Below are 17,333 nucleotides of genomic sequence, written 5' to 3' on the forward strand. Positions count from 1 at the left end.
AAAAGTTTTCACCTAGGAGAAGCATGTCTCTAATATCAACTCAGAGGGGGGAAAGGCTGAGTTTTCATTATGAGAAATTTGGGGAAAACTACTATAGAATGGACTACAGCAATGAAAAAAATGATACTACCTTTCCTGATGTATCTATTTTAATTCAGTGGCAGATGTTGCAAATTATATGTTCATTCAAACAGCTCCAATTTTTTGCCTCTGGTATACAGAAATTATTTCTTTATTCTGCTAGATTAAATCTGGAAAAAATCTATAATATAAGAAAGCTATATAGCCAATATGTTTCTGACTAAGGTGAAGTCTTTTCTATATGGAAAAGTTAAGTGGACTAGATTGAATCTGAGCAGGATACAGTAGAAGTGGGACAATACTCTCTACTAAACAGGAAGTAGTAGATAAAGAATATATGTCACATTGTTATTCCCATCTCCAAGCATCTGATTAAGATGATTCAATATAAAGGTAGTTATTTGCCATTTCAGCAAATATTTGCAATGTGATGATTCCATATATGGTTTAGATGTGCTTTTATAGGTCCATTTTGCAACAACATAATGTGAATATCTTATATTGTTGCTACTGCATTGGTGCATCATATTGAGTTGACCAGTTTAGCAATAGTATACAGCATGTGCTTTCAGGTCATTTCTGATAATTCCACCTGAGATGTTTAGATAATAAAGTATACCAGTCTTACCCACTTTACATTTTTCAGAGTAAAATCCCCATCCACCCTACCCTGTCTAGGTTCATTTGAATTAAAAACTATAGAATCCTGAAAAGACCAATTTGAGAAAATTTACTCTGTTCCCTATGTGAAAATATATGGAAATCCCATTATATCAAATTATGTTTACTTACATCAGGATATAATTGATGGGAGATCTCTCATCTGTATATTTGCCAATCGAAATAAAAATAAGACAATATAAGCCATTGCATAGCTTAACATGTAATACATTTTCTGTAAACAAAAGGTATTCTTATTCATTTCCATTGCAGAAGGAAACTATATGCTGTTCCCTTAAGTGAAAGGAAAAATATATATACCTGGCTTTTTAAAAAGGCAAAATAACTACAAAATGGAAGCATGTTATCAGTCAGAAATGTTTAAGAGAGGGGAAGATTATAAGTTTAAATAAGTAGCAATTTAATGGTTGCTTCATTACCTTTCCAGCATAAAAAGATTGGAGGTGGCTTGCAGCAATGTGGCATTCACTAACAGTAGTTTTCTTTTTTTTAAAAAATAAAGAAATCAGCTAAATGTTATTAATCTTGAATGTTATCTGTCACTAATTCTAGTGCCCCCTTATGAAAGAAATAATATATGTTGGATTGAATAAAACAGGAGAAAATTACTCTGCCCCCATTAAATTACCCAATAGCTTCTAAGGTTACAAACAGAGCTAATTATGTAATGCCACAACCAACCAAATAGAATTAGGTCTTCCTGTAAGTAGACCCTCTGTAGACTCGTTGCAATTTTGATATATTTTGAGGAAATTGTAAGCATGTTGGCATTGCTTGGTTTACTTAAAATATTGTTACTATTACTGCACCACGTACTTTATTGAGCAATGAAAAATATACATAAAGGGACAAACTTTTCTTGGGGATGGAAGGGTACTTTTTTCCTCAAAATTTGACTTTCTTCAATTGAAGAACCCCATTTCAAATGAGAAAAGGGCACTTATTTCTACAGTAACTGTGTACATCTTGAGGATATTGATATTCAGCCATTGTTGTCATTACGCTTCCAAGTTGCTCGGAGATCTAAAATGTTCCATATTTGGGGAATGATCAAGATAATTAAGTTGTTCTTTCAGATTCTATTTCTCCATAAAGTTCAGCTAGCTTCTTGAACTCTGGTCCCCAGTCACCAAGATAATTATAATCCTGGTCAGAATGTGTAGCAACTGAATCCAAAGAGCTGATAGATCCGGCTTCTGACCTTTGACCTTCATATGCATATGTCTGTAGAGAATCATATGGGGGCACACTCAGATCAAGGTCTGCTTCAGCCAGCCTTTGCTTAATAAATTCATGAACATCTATGTTGTCAAGATGAGATGAAGTGGGATGCTTGGTTGTAGGCTTCACCTCAGGCCGAACATCTCTCCGGAATTTCAATTCTTCAGCAGCAGATGGGTTCCGCAGAGTGGTAATGTCAAAAGCTTCAGTATCCTCCTCACCTCCACCCTCATCATCATAAGTGACAACGTTTTCCCGGACATCCTCCTCTGAAATGACCAGAGGCTCCTTTTTGCTGCGCTTTAATGTGATGAATAGGACCACTATTGCTGATAGAGAAAAAATCAGAATAGGATATTAGTAGGGCTGCCAACTGGTAACTCATTCTAGTTGATTAGCTGCATTTTGGAAGAGTTATCTATTGTTATATTCATTTTAACTGTTTTCCTTTTTGGGGGGGGCAGAATTATCTATTATTTTATCCATTAACTAGGCTGAAATTAATCTGTGCCTTACTAGTACATTAACCTAACTTGATCTTTGAGATAATTATAACTCTAAGATAAAATAATAATATCAATTAATATGATCACAAAATAGCCAAATATGTTCTGGAATTAGATATTCAATTTCTGGACTGGAGTTGGGTTATTTGAGCCATAATAATAAATACAGGAAAGATAAGATGCTATGATGTTTCTGAAGAAAAAAATGTAATAACTTCCTTTTACTGATCTATTATAGTAGTACAAGAAGACCCACGGATGTAAAAACAAAACAACCTCCCATCCTATTGATTAAATAATCCCCTTCAACCAATGTAGAAATGCCTTGATTTATGAAGGTACTAAGATTATTTCATTGCTAGAAATGAAAGTTTGTGGCTGACAGGAAAAATGAACTCATAGATTTATGCTTGCATTTTGTTGAAAAATTGCTTGTAACAGAGAATATTTGCATCTATATGTGATATTGGCATGTCCACCAAAGCATATTTATACCATATGCCTCTAATCACCCTAATAATGTGTGAGTTTTGCCTTAATAGCTTGATAACAGTTCAATTATGAAAAAGCTGCATCTTCACAACCTTAAACATTGAGTAAAAGATTATTATTAGTCAAGGGTCATATGAGTATCCTCAAATCCCCAAAATGGAAAGCAAGCATGGCAGGCCCCTTAGACCAATGCTTCTCACTTTAGCCATTTTAAGAAGTGTGGACTTCAATTCCCAGAATTCCCCAGTCTGCACATCTTAATGTGGCTAAGATTGAGAAACAGTGTTTTAGACTTTATAGGGGCTCTTGATCCCAAACTCCCACATTAGCACCCATATTGGGCATAGTAGGAGAAAAGGATTTCAGTATCACAGGAGACTGTGAAAAACACCTATTTGTTTTTTAATCAGAAATGTCCAAACACAGTACTAGAATTTAAGACATCTGGGTAGAAGAGAAACAATGTTCTTAATGTATTGGAGCTATTTGAGAAACATACAGTGAACAATTTCTGCATTTTAATAAAACAGCCCTGCTCAACCATTCTAGAGGTGTTGGGACAATAACTCTCAAGCATAACAGCCAATATGGGGGCTAAAATTCTCAGGCCTGGCAGCTGAGGATGAACTTTAGATTTATTGACTTAATTGTATGCAATTAAGAAAGGGGGTATATAGTCATTATATACATATATATTCTCAGCTGAGTGAATTTGGGTGAATGGATGAATGGACAGATAGTGTGGAATTCAACCAATTGAGAATATTAGCTAATGGATAGTATTCAAATGAGTCTAAGTATGTAAACTCATAAAGTGTTCTGAGAAAAAGCATTTCCAAGGACATTTAATGAAATGATCTTCTTGCTTCATCTGTCCCTTGCTCCTCTTGATGAGCCTTTGACTGTTATCAGCTCATCCCACAGAGAGATAATTAGCAAATGGTTTTCTTATTCTCCCTTTCTTTCTCCTGGCAAGGGGATCCATTTCCAAAAGACTATCTTTTTTCTTTTTTCCCTGAGTGTATTAGCTTGAAACCTGAGTTGGTGGTTTCCTGAAATCTTACCTGGTAGATCGATAATGATAATTACTTACTGACCTCTGCAAAATTAATTCCGCTGGATGCCAGAAGCTCAGCCATTTGCTTTAAAGATTTCCCTGTCCCATCAATTTAACTTCAAGCTTGGAATTATTCATTTTTAAGCCAGAACCCTGTATTTCTAACTACTGTTTATCAGAAACAATTCCTCGTTCAGTTGTTATTTTTCTTAGCATTTGCCTCATATGGTTGCTGATTTCATTTTTGCACCACATTGACCTAGGTGTTTTATGGAACCTGTTAAGGAAGGATTTTGCTTATCAGTTGACTTGTTGCAGAGTCTGATGCTGAAAAGGGTTGAGAGAGAGTGACTGGCCCAAGATTTCCATGCTTGGGGTAGGATTAAACCCTGGGTCTCCCTACTCCTAATCCAAGACCTTAACCACTACATCACACTGGTTCTTGCAGTTCCTGGTTCAGTACTGCAACTCACAATGCTGTTGGGATTATGTGAAGGTTCCAGAAAAGAAACTAATTGGGGACTTACCCAGGAGAATAACAACACATAGCAGGATGGCAATTAATGCTCCTGTACTCAATCCTGCAGAGGAGAGGAAAGCTTCTGCATGGCAGGTCCGCACACGACCATCTCTTTCACATGCGCATACCCGTATGACAAGAGTGGCACTACTGCTGAGAGATGGGACCCCTCCATCAGAGATGACAATAGGAAGGTAATATACATCCTGGATAGTCCGACTAAATCTTCTCCTTCGGGTCAAGATGCTGGCTGTATTATCTATAGGAGCAAGGACAAGATCAAAGTAGTATTAACAAAGATGATGCAAACATACTTAGAATAACCTTTTATCTTTTGTTATATGTTTCATTTTCAACTTCTGTGGAATATCCTGGTAACTCTTAGTAACATACTATAGTAAACTCTGGAACTGCTTGGATATCAGAGCCTCATGATGTCTTTTGGGTCATTTTTTGGATCCTGGGGTGCCGTGAAAAAGGGCAAAGCTCACTGAAACCAGATTCTTTCTTTGAGATCTAAGTTGCATTTTTTTTTAGTTCAGATTCACAGGACTGAAGAGAAAAGTGTGTTGAGAGTGAAATGAAGAGAAACTTCCTAGTCCCAAAACACTGACCCAAGACTTATATTAGGAATACCTCTGACCTCCGCTCCTTTCGTATTAAGCTTAAGACCCACCTTTTCCAAGCAGCTGGCCTGGCTCAACTTTGATCTAACCATATCGCTCATGACGGGTTTTTACTGGGTATTTTAATTATATTTAATTATCTAGGGGTTTTTAAATACTGTATTTTAATTGTTTTATTTATCAGCCGATCTCCTCCTTGTGTATGTCTCGGTATATGTCTCTGTTATATGTTTGTTCTGTCCACATATTTATTTCATATGTTTCATTGTACGCCGCCCCGAGTCCTTCGGGAGAGGGTGCGGCTAAGAAATAAATATTTTTATTATTATTATTATTATTATTATTATTATTATTATTATTATTATTATTATTATTATTATATAGTACACCGTTAGCACTGGATAATGTGGCGGAAACTAGTTATTTTGTTGTACCTTAAAAAATCCTGAAATTAAAAATAATTTGAAACATAAAGAAACAATTATCTTTGTCCTGTTCTAATCCAGCTATACTTGACATTTATCATCCTTTCTTTAGAAAGACATAAAGAGGGTGGTGTAGGATAAACATGATTTGGGTCCAGTGATTAATAGAAGCAACATTTTGGATCCTTTTAAGAAGGATAAATAATCAGAAGCATGCATACACATTTGCAAAGAAGACATTAGGTAGTGTGAAGCAAATAGATTCCTCCAGCTGTCTTCTATGTCTCCTTTCAAAATACAAAAACAGGAAACTGTGTTCTGATTTTTATTTCTCTCTGGATTATTTTTTCCTTTTTGTATCTTTCTCTGACCTCCTAAGATAAATGTGTTTTTCCTATTATATCCCCTATTAATTTTCCATTTCTTTTCTCTGAGGTCTTAGGAATTTTGTAACCTTTTTTAAACCACTTGATCTGAAAATCATAAGGATCCAGAATTGTTTCACCAAAGTGGCAAATAGAAATTTTTCTGATTATGTTTTGATTAGCTAATATTATCCATTTATTAATTGTAACTGATTTGTTTTTTATGTGTAAGCATTTTCTATGTAATTTGCTTCATTTGCCTTAAGAAAGTTCAAAACATTTTCAAAGATCCATCTCATCCTGGGCACATTTTTCTTTGAATTATTACCATCTGGCAGATGGTACAGGATAATAAAAACAAGGAACTCTACTGAGAAGACATTTCTGAGAAGAGAAACTTCTCTGGTCGCACCTGACCTGGTGGAGCACCAGCAATCGCCGGCCCATCACCAGGGAGACAGTCAGTGAGGTGAACCCCGTGATTGCTCCAATCGCACAGCCGCAGCCCGACTGGAGAAGTTTTTCTTATCAGAAATGTCTTCTCAGTGGAGCTGTGGCAGCCTGCTTGTCCCTTTGAGGCACTTCGACCCCCGGGAGGGAGGGTGCAGGGGGGGCATAACTCCAGCCTCTCTCTCTCTCTCACACACACACACACACACACACAAACGTGTTGCCCACTAACCCTAACCTTGGCGCTCTTATCCACGCTCTCCTTGGCTCCTCACGACTGCAATAGATGTCCAGAATCGGCTTGTGGGGCTAGGGTTTCTGGCCCCGCTGCTTCTGGACATCTATTGCCATCATGAGGAGAGCGCGGAGAAGAGTGCGAAGGTTCTTGGCACTCTGGGAAGCCGCGAATTGGCTGGGAGAGGCACAGGGCTTGGTTTAGCCTCCCTGGACATTGCAGCAGCAGCCCCAAGTGCACCGATCTCACCATGTTTTGCATCGGGGCATGCTGCAAGTGGGGGGGGGAGTGAAGACCTTTTCCAGCTGGTGCAAAGGACTTCCCTGGACTTGCTTAAGTGAGCACGGGCCTGCACCTCCACCACCAACAATCTGGAAAAGGTCTTTACTCCCTCTCCCTTGCAGCACGCCCAGATGCAAAAAACACCAAGGCCTTGCAAGGTCCCCGAACTTGGACCAGCCGCGACATGTAAGCTCCCGCCACCGTCCCCACCCCCAGGCTTTCTGGTGGCCCTGCGCTATAAGCGAGACTGGGATCCTTGCAAGGCTGCAAAAGGTCACCAGACTCACTTATAGTGCAGGGCCACAGCAACCCTCCCTGCCCCACGCTTAGTTACAGCTTACTTACCTTGGCAGGCAGCAATAGAGCGCCAAACGGGAAAAAAAGGTAAGTGGGTTTAGATAGGGTTCTTAGAGGCAGGCGGGGCGATTGGTGAGGTAGCCAATCAGTGAGCGGTGGGTGGGGCTAGGATAGTGCAGATGGACAGGGGGAGTGAGCAATGCAGCAGCTTCTGGACGGGCGGGGGCGAGCCAGTGAGCAAGTGAGTGACAGGGACGGGGCAGGAACTTACTTCCAGGCCCATTGACCATCCGGTCCGCCCGATCCGCTGCGAACCAGCAGAAACCCACCACTGCTCTGTTTCCAGCTATGACAGGCTCCTGTAACCCTCTGCTAGTGAAAATGGAGTTCAGGAGGACCGCACACAGCTTTTGCAAGCTCCGTTTCTGGCTGCAATGGCTTCCTGCATCTCTCTGCCAGTGCAAATTGAGCTTGGGAGAGTGTGTGCGGCCCTCCCGAGTTCCATTTTTGCTGGCAGAGGCACCATGGGCCACTCCTTTGCTATTTCTAGGGTGGCCAGATCTAAACACCCTGTGAGCTGGATCTGGCCTGTGGGCCTTGAATTTGACGCCCCTGGTCTAGAGATAGTACAAAATGTATTGTGTTAGGCAAGAAATGGATTGTGAATGTAATTGTTGCATCTGCACAATAGTAGCTTCTTTCATATTTAAGACTGAGATGCCAGATAAGTATAAATCTAAAGTAACATTTTTTAAAAAAGTAAATGTGCTCTTTCCACTGTTTATATAAACTCAATAGGGTGCTATTTTTAGTCTGGTTCTTTGTGTTTGTGTGTGTCTCTCTCTCTGTGCGTGGCTTGTTTACCTGTGATGCTGCTCTATGTGCTTTGATGATCATGATGATCTTTACCTGTGATTCTACCCTAACCTCTAGAATTAGTCACAAAATGGTCAGATGTTCCATAGTGTTATGCATGTTTAAAATATATAGTTCTATTGGATAAGCTTGTAAAGCTCAAAGATTGTAAACTCAAACTTCATAGGTTTATCTCCTTGAATCTTCCCCCCTTTGGTTTAAGGATGTAAATAATGTAAATTTAAATTAAGCACTTAAGAATGCTGGGCTTCGCAAATCCAAGTAGCCAGGATGTTAACTGGATTGGTACTCAGGCTGCTTGGAAGCTTGTAATGTTTGGGAATGGAGGGAATCTCTTCACATGTAGATTCCTAATAACAAATTCATTTCATTTCTGTTGGCAACCGATTTAAAAGCATATTTCCTCCCAAGACTTTTCCTTACTATCAAATTGTACCTTGGCAACTTAATAGTCACCACTTCAGATATGGCTTCAGATATGACAGACACATTGAGCAAGTGCTTTTCTTGTTTCTAAATGCCATTACCTCTACATGAGTGATTAACACTTAGATCATTAATGAACAGCCTGTACGTACACTGGTTTCTTCCACCCCTACCTTCCTGCCAAACTCTGGGAATAGTATCAGTGTTGGACAGCTTTATTTCCTTTCCATTTGTGTTTCACTGAAGGTTGATGGAATCATAAATGGAATCCAGCATTTTTCATCACATCATTTTATTTGCTCTTAAAAGACCAAATCATTTACTTGCTTTTATATACTACTTACTTACTGTATATCTAGGCAGTACTTGATTTCCGTTCAGAATTGGTACTGGAACTTCCATTGCAAAGTGGTGTAGTTGTTAAGTGTGTTGCGCCTGATTTTATGAAACTTTTTGTCACAGTTGTTAAATGAATAACTTGCTAATTGATCAAATCTAGCTCCAATGGCTTTGCTTGTCAGGACCCCCCAAATTGCAAATGGGAATCATATGACCCTAGGTATGTGATGGTGAACCTATGCCACGCATGCTAGAAGTGGCATGCAGAGCCATCTCTCCAGACACGCCAGCCGTCGCCCATTGCTCTTCCGGGTTTGATCTTCACGCGCATGGGAGTGCTGGAAACTGAAAGAGCAACTGCCTGGAGCGCATGTGTGCAATGGGAAGCTGAGCTGCCAAGTGCCGAAACAGGAGCATACATGCGGGGGGGGGGGGGGAGTGCCGGAAACTGAAGGGGCAGCTCCCTGGTGTGCATGCATGGAACTGCTCTTCTGGTTTCTGGCGCTCCCATGCATGCACACCAGGGAGCTGCTCCTCCAGTTTCCAGCACTCCCCCCCCCCCGCATGTATGCTCCTGTTTCGGCACTTGGCACCAAAAAGGTTTGCCAACACTGCCCTAGATCACAGTATCCATCGTAAACGTGTGGATTGACAAGCACCCAAATTGACCATGTAAGGATGCTCTGATTGTCATTTACAATGAGGTAAATTGAAATAATAAATTAAAAAGGAAGAACCTTTTGTAAATAACCGGACACAATGTATGCCATACAATACATACTTAATACATATAATAAGTATATATGGGGACTTCTAATGCATGTACAAATATCACCACAAATATCTTCCTATGATTATGTGAAATAAAGTTTTACTTAAATGTTGAATCTTAGCACAAACCATGATGACACAGGAGGCTACAGTATATTAAGCATCAATTCTCAGTCATTTTACCTACCTTGAAAACAGCTGTTTCCTTCATTGAAAATTAAATAAAATCTAGCTTTTGAGAGGAAGAAAATCAACATAGCTAGCTCTTTAGCTTTTCTTTGAATTTTTTTATTTATTCATTTAAATGGTTGTCTTTTGTCACTTTCAGGTGCTAAAGAAGTCAATAACTGGGGAAAGGTGGGGCTTGACATTGCAATGACACGACATGCAATCTTGGGGCTCCAGGATTGCTGTCAATATCTCTGTTGCTGGACGATCCTTTTGGATCTAAGCCATTCTGAAAGAATGGTGATAGTGAAGGGCATGTCCTGCAGATCTCGGGGGCATCGCAAAGCCCCTGATTGATCTAGGAAAAAGCTCTTTTTGCCAGCTACAAGAGAAGCAGCCAATATGGCTACAGAAGGTTGGGACAAGCCCATGAAACTGAAACAGCACAGGAGAGACAGTGTGTCAAAATGGTGAGAAAAATCTTTATTATTAGAGAAGAGAAAACCCAAAAGACTCAGAGTTAAAATAAAATTGAAGACAGAAGGAAACAAGCGGCGAATTTACCCTAGTTTAAAACTATCATGTTATCTTTTTCACTTTAATTTTGTTTGTTTTTTATGGACGGACTTTTTACAAATGCCTCTTACTATTAAACTGGACTGGTCTTTTTTTTTTCCTTCTTCCTCTATACCTTTTACATTTTTTTGTATTTCTGGATTAAAATTTCCTCTCAAGGCTTGGCTGGATCGTAATCTTTAAACTTTTTTTTTCTTCTCTTCTGGAGTTTGGAGCTTAGAAAAAGAGGCAAAAACAGAGGGAAAGGATGTAACACTGCCATCTAGAGGCTAGAGGCTTGGCAACATCTGATAATACAAAGCTATTAGCTTTGCTTACTGAAAGGGTCAGGGCTATACAGGTGTTTCTTTGAAGGAAAGAGAAAGCTTTGACCTGAAAAACTTTACTGAATTCGTTTGAAACCTAGCAAAAGCCTTGGATGTTTTAGTGGCAGTGTCTATATCCTTGAAAAATGGCCCAGTATGAAGAAGAAAAGGGACTAACATTGCAAAGAATTATGCTAGAAATTCAAAAATTCTTAATAATCACAGAGAGAATTGAAAAGAGTCTTGAAATTATAGATCAAAATACAGAAAGTACAGAGGGAAGAGTTGAGAATACTTATAAAACAACGATGAAATTTGAGCACAGAGTTCAAAAAACCACAGAGACATGAAAGTGATAAGAAAATTGTTGATATTGACAGCAAATCGAGTGTGGAGGGAAATGATAAGTGCGGAATACGGAAAGGAGAGATCGATGAACTGGAACTCTATCTCAGATGTCAAAACATAGATGAAGATAGGGGAGAAAATTTGGCAGAAATAATGAGAGTAATTTCGGCAGAAGCACTAGTGATAACAAAAGTCAAGCAGATGAAAGGAACAGATGGAGGGTTTTGAATTCTTTTAAGATATCCAATGAACAACAAGTTCTCAAGAAAAGTCCACATAAGACTTATCAAGAAAACACTTAGAATACAGATTCTACAAATGGCAAGAGATATTGGACTGCACTATTTCTGGAAGTTTACAGGATGATGAAATGAAATGTTACAATAAAATTTAGTTAAATGTAGTTAAACTTTGAGTATTATGTATAAGATGAAATAATAATAGCTATAGTCAAATAAATGATCAATAATGATAATAAAGCATTTATATATATACTAGATTGTTAATATGAAATTTTATATAAATTGTAATTGAGATGATGGAGATGATGTTGAAAAGCCTTTTTTATAAAAGATAAATAATTCTACAGAATATAAAGATGTAATATCATTGGATGATTTCAGGATGAAGTTGTGAAGTTCCCAAGAGCTGACCAAATTAATTTACGAGCCTTGAGACAAAGTTAAAAAAAAAAAACACCATTCATTTATTAGGCCTAACATCTTGGCACGGACTTCTGTGGAGCCTAAACTGGCTTTCACTTAATTGCGTTTGAACTTTACTCCTCTATCTCCTGCTTTCTATCATGAATCATAGATCATATTCATGAACTAGGTTGTAGAAATATGAGATCCAACTCTGGCCGAAGGTATGCTACTGTGAACAACATTATTGTATGTGACCTCAGCAAAAGATAAAAGATCTGCCCAATTGGACTGCTGGTAGTTCACATAACATCTCAGGTACTTCTCTATCATGGCGTTCAGGTACTCCATGCAGTCGGTAGATATGCTTCACGAAAAGTTTAGCCAGCTTGTGAGCCGAGGGTAATCAGCTACAGGGTATGAAGTGTGCCTGTTTGGAGAACAGATCTATTACAGTCCAAATCACTGTGTTTCCCCTACTTTTTGGTAACTCTACTATAAAGTCCATTGCGATCTCCTCCCATGGCCTCATTGGCTCTGCTACTGTTTGCAGCAGTCCGGGTGTGAGTGTTCTGGTTGTCTCTTCATTGTGGCGCAGATGGTACAACTTTTCACGTAACTATCCACATCTTTCTTTATGCCAGGGCACCAGAACTGCCTGCGGGCTAAGTGTAAAGTCTTTAGGAACCCAAAGTGACCTGCTGGTTTGGTGTTGTGATTCCTCTAGGGTATGTAGGGATTCTGGGACGTAGAGTTTCATCCCCATCAATGCAAGGTCATCTCTTTTCATCAAGATGTATTAGTTGTTTTGGAAGCAGGGGTCTGCTAGCAGTTCGGTTTTGAGTCTCGTGGTTAGGTCGCTTGCAGGTTGGTTTTGCCAGTCATGGCATTGCCACCTGGTGGTTACTTGGGCAGCTGTTTGAGTAGAGGGAATGAAGGCATCCACTACATGCTCCCATTCACATTTGTACTGAGGCATGCGAGAGAGAGCGTCAGTTAGAAAGTTCCTCCTGCCTGGAATGTGCTTTAAGACAAAATCAAAATGGTTGAAGTATTGAGCCCATCAGACTTGTTTGGGTGATAGTTTCTGTGGGGTCCTAAGCACCTCCAGACTTTTGTGGTCAGTCCAGACGTCGGACAGTTTCTGGCTCCCTTCCAACAGGTGTCTCCAGGTTAGCAGTGGCCATGTCACTGCGAAGCCTCCTTTTCCCATGCGGCTCATCATCTCTCTGTGTCTGTGAGCTTGCGGGAGGTGTAGGTGCAGGGTTGTAAGTTTCCTTGGTTGTTCTTTTGGAGTAACACCGATCCCACTGCCATGTCACTGGCATCTACCTGGAGCATGAAGGGTTGTTCTGGGTCAGGATGCTTCAGCACCGGCTCCTTTGCAAACATTTATTTTATTTATTTATTTATTTATTTATTTATTTATTTATTTCTTGGATTTCTAGACCGCCCCCTCTCCCAGGAAGGGACTCGGGGCGGTGTACAGTCAATGCAGATAAAAATACAATCATAAAACACTTAAATACATTTGGATGGAGGAGGTAGGCTGTACAAGAAATAAATATCTAAAACCCTAAAAAACATCCCCAATTAAAAACCCAAACCCCATTAAAATAAATCCCCGGGAGATAAAACTAAGAGAATGCCAGGCCAGCTGATTGAAATAGGTGAGTCTTTAACTTTTGACGGAAGGAACGGAGGTCGGTGGTAGTTCGAATGTCGGGGGGGAGGTCATTCCAGAGGGTTGGGCCCATCACAGAGAAGGACCTACTCCTAGGTGTCACCCGCTGGCATTGCCTAGCGGACGGCACCAGGAGCAGTCCCTCCCTGTGTGAGCGGATAGGTCGCAGGGACGTGTGTGGTAGGATGCGATCCTGCAGATAACTAGGTCCTATGCCATGGAGCGCTTTAAAGATGGTAATCAATACCTTGAAACGCACCCGAAAGGCTCAGGTAGCCAGTGCAGCTCGCGCAGGAGAGGTGTTACGTGGGAATAACGTGTACTCCCCATGATAACCCGCGCGGCTGCGTTCTGAACTAGCTGCAGTCTCCGGATGCGTCCCAAGGGAAGCCCCATGTAGAGGGCATTGCAATAGTCGAGGCGAGACGTCACCAGCGCATGAGTGACCGTGCGCAGGGCACTCTGGTCCAGTAGGGAGTGCAATTGGCGCACCAGGCAAACCTGGTGGAACGCCCCCCTTGCCACGGCTGCCACATGGTCCTCCATTGACAGCCGGGCATCAAGGAGGACTCCCAAATTGCGCGCCCGCTCCACAGGGGACAATTGTTCGGCCCCTATGGCCAGCGATGGTGTCAGCTGGCTGAACCGAGGTGCCGGTACCCACAGCCACTCAGTCTTGGAGGGGTTGAGCTTGAGTCTGTTGTACCCCATCCAGACCCTGATGGCTTCCAAACACCGGGACATCACTTCGACAGCCTCGTTGGGGTGGTTTGGGGTTGAAATGTACAGCTGAGTGTCATCAGCGTACAGGTGGTACTCAACCCCAAAACCACGGATGATCTCACCCAGCGGCTTCACATATGCGTTGAACAGGAGAGGCGAGAGGACCGACCCCTGTGGCACCCCACAAGTGAGTGGCCTCAGGGACGACCTCTGCCTCCCTGTCAACACACATTGCTTCCGGTCAGAGAGGTAGGAGCCGAACCACCGCAAAACGGTGCCTCCGACTCCCATCCCCTCCAACCGGCGCAATAGGATATCATGGTCGATGGTATCAAAAGCCGCCGAGAGGTGTAATAGGACCAGGATAGAGGAACAACCCCTATCTCTGGCCCTCCAGAGATCATCAACCAACGCGACCAAGGCTGTCTCAGTGCTGTGCCCGGGTCGGAAGCCGGACTGGCGTGGGTCTAGATAGTCGGATTCGTCCAGGTGTAGTGGAAACTGCTGCGCCACCACATTCTCAACAACCTTCGCCAAAAAGGGGAGGTTGGAGACTGGACAGTAATTAGCTAGCTCCATTGGGTCGAGCGAAGGTCTCTTGAGCAAGGGTCTCACCACCGCCTCTTTCAAGGCGGTTGGTAAGTATCCCTCACCCAATGAGGCGTTCACCAGGCCCAGAAACCAGCCTCGTGTCACCTCCCAGGCTGCCAGTACCAGCCAGGAGGGGCATGGGTCCATTAAACATGTGGTGGGTCGCAGCCGTCCACGCAACCTGTCCAGATCCTCGGGGGCAACAGAGTCAAACTCCTCCCAGAATGGTCTCTCAAGACTCGCTGTTGACGGCTCGTCTGGTCCACTGACGGAGGTCCATCCGCTCCGGATCTGATCGATTTTGTCCTGAAGATATTCCCCAAACTCCTCTGCTCTTCCCTGTAAGGGTGTCTCCCGCGTCCCCTGCGATAAAAGGGAGCGGGTCACCCGAAACAGGGCGGCAGGGCGGTTATCCGTGGACGCAATAAGGGCAGCACAATGTCTACGCTTGGCCGCTCTTATTGCCACAAGGTAAGTCCGCAAATAGGCTCTTACCTGTGTTCGGTCAGATTCGGAGCGTGAGGACCTCCACCTGCTCTCTAGACGTCTCTTGTGGCGCTTCATCACCCTTAGCTCCTCAGTAAACCAAGGAGCCCGGGTGGGTCGATGCCGCAGGAGAGGTCGCAAAGGCGCAACCCGGTCCAAGGCCCCAGTCGTTGCCCTATTCCAGGCAGTCACTAGGTCCTCGGAGCGGGAGCGGGACAAAGCTACAGGTATTGGCCCAAGCTCCGTCTGGAATCTATCCGATTCCATCAGGTGCCTGGGGCGGTACCAGCTTGTAGAGTCTGGTTCCGCCTCCTCGCGGTGGGGGATAGCACCAGGGAAGTCCAGCTGGAGGGATGAGTGGTCTGACCATGACAGGGGTGTGATGACTAAGTCCCCTATTCCCAGATCACTTGTCCACTGTTCAGATACAAAAATGAGGTCCAGTGTGTGGCCCCCTTCGTGAGTGTTTAGTGTTTCGAACGCCTCTTGGCAGGTTAGGTCCCACTGTAGGGGTTGTCCCGGATGAGGTTTCGTTCCTGGGCTCCCTGTCTTCAGGAGGTCTAAACTGGCTTTTGCTTAATTGTGTTTGAACTTTACTTCTCTATCTCCTCCTTTCTATCATGCGTCATAGATCATATTCACGAACTAGGTTGTAGAAATATGAGATCCAATCTGGCCGAAGGTATGCATGGAATCCTCCCTTGAATGCCAACCTGATAATAGTCATGGCAATGCTTTAGAAGTTGACAGTTGTAATGATATGCCATAATATAAATTTACTTCAAATTTAATATGCCTCATATAAAAAGGATGCAATAATAGCCATGCTTAATGGAAGTTTAACAATTATAATAATTTGTATAAATGTATATACAAAATTCACAGATTTTCTTGATAAACATTTAAACTGAAGAGCGGGGACAGAGAATTAATAGATAGAAAACATTTCTGTCCCCAGCAAACTAAAATCCATAGGGTTATAAGTGCATGTAACATAGATGCGTGTGTGGGTAAGATTATCACTCCTGCTGTCAAGCAAAACCAAGCATTTAATAGTGATTGCCATACCATGTGCATGAATCACACAAATGGCAAGAAAATAGGGGCAGTCAGGCATAACACAGGTTATGTAGACAGTAATCACAAGGTCAATCAAAATGGACTCAAATGTCTATATACCAATGCACAGAGTAGGAGGAATAAACAGGGCAAATTAGAAATTCAAGTAAAAGAGGGCAGATATGATATTATTGCCATTACAGAAACTTGGTGGGATGAAACCGACAAATGGAACATACAGCTAGAATGATTTAAATTATTTAAAAGAAATAGACCAAATAAAAGAGGAGGTGGAGTTGCACTATATATAAGAAATAACTACGTCTCTACAGAAATAGAGCACAACAATGATGAGAAAAATCTTGAATGCATTTGGGTCAACATTAAAGGTTGTGGGGGAAATGACATTGCCATAGGTCTATACTACAGGCCACCCAACCAAGCAGAGGAAGTAGATGAACTTTTTGCTAGTCAGCTAACTAAGGTATGTAGGAAGCACACCACAATAACAATGGGAGATTTTAACTACCCTGACATCAACTGGGAAACAAACTCTGCACCAAGTGGAAGATCCAACAGGTTCCTAACAAACCTAGCAGACAACTTTGTTTTTCAAAAAGTAGAGAAGGGAACAAGGGCATCAGCCATATTGGACTTAATTCTCACTAACAGAGAGGAAATGATAGAAGGTGTTGAAGCCATAGGAACCCTGGGGGCAAGTGACCATGCAATATTGGAATTCAACATTATCCAAACACAAGTAGTAGAACAAAGTCAAACTAGAGTCTTGGACTTTAAGAAAGCTAATTTCAATAAACTTAGAGAGAGCTTGGGAAAAATTCCATGGATGAGAATCCTCAAGGGGAAAACAACTCAAGAAGCTTGGGAAATTTTGAAAAATGAGATTACAAAAGCCCAGTCTAGCACAATACCAATGAAGAAGAAAAATAACAGCTCCCAAAAGAAACTAGCATGGCTGCATAAAGAACTATCTGACAAACTGAAAGACAAAAAAGGTAAGTATAACAAGTGGAAGGAGGGGGACATAACTAAGGCAGAATATCAGCAAATAGCCCAAACCTGTAAAGATGAAGTGAGG

The 17,333-nt window shown here is 41.7% G+C and overlaps 1 protein-coding gene across 2 annotated transcripts in view; it reads right to left on the bottom strand.

The window, feature by feature from the left end:
• Positions 1-1,562: 1,562 nt before the first annotated feature.
• CDH18 (cadherin 18) overlaps positions 1,563-17,333 on the bottom strand; it is a 660,513-nt gene continuing 644,742 nt past the window's right edge. For both annotated transcript variants that reach the window (XM_081951851.1, XM_081951852.1), the window contains exons 14-15: positions 4,566-4,817; positions 1,563-2,312 (exon numbers count right to left, since the gene is read on the bottom strand). In XM_081951851.1, the coding sequence (XP_081807977.1) occupies positions 1,822-2,312; positions 4,566-4,817 (743 nt within the window). In that variant the 3' untranslated portion in view covers positions 1,563-1,821. The remainder of the gene's footprint in view (positions 2,313-4,565; positions 4,818-17,333) is intronic.

The sequence above is a fragment of the Natrix helvetica genome (genome assembly GCF_964273705.1).
Source record: "Natrix helvetica genome assembly, chromosome: 4".
NCBI classification, from domain to species: domain Eukaryota; kingdom Metazoa; phylum Chordata; class Lepidosauria; order Squamata; family Natricidae; genus Natrix; species Natrix helvetica.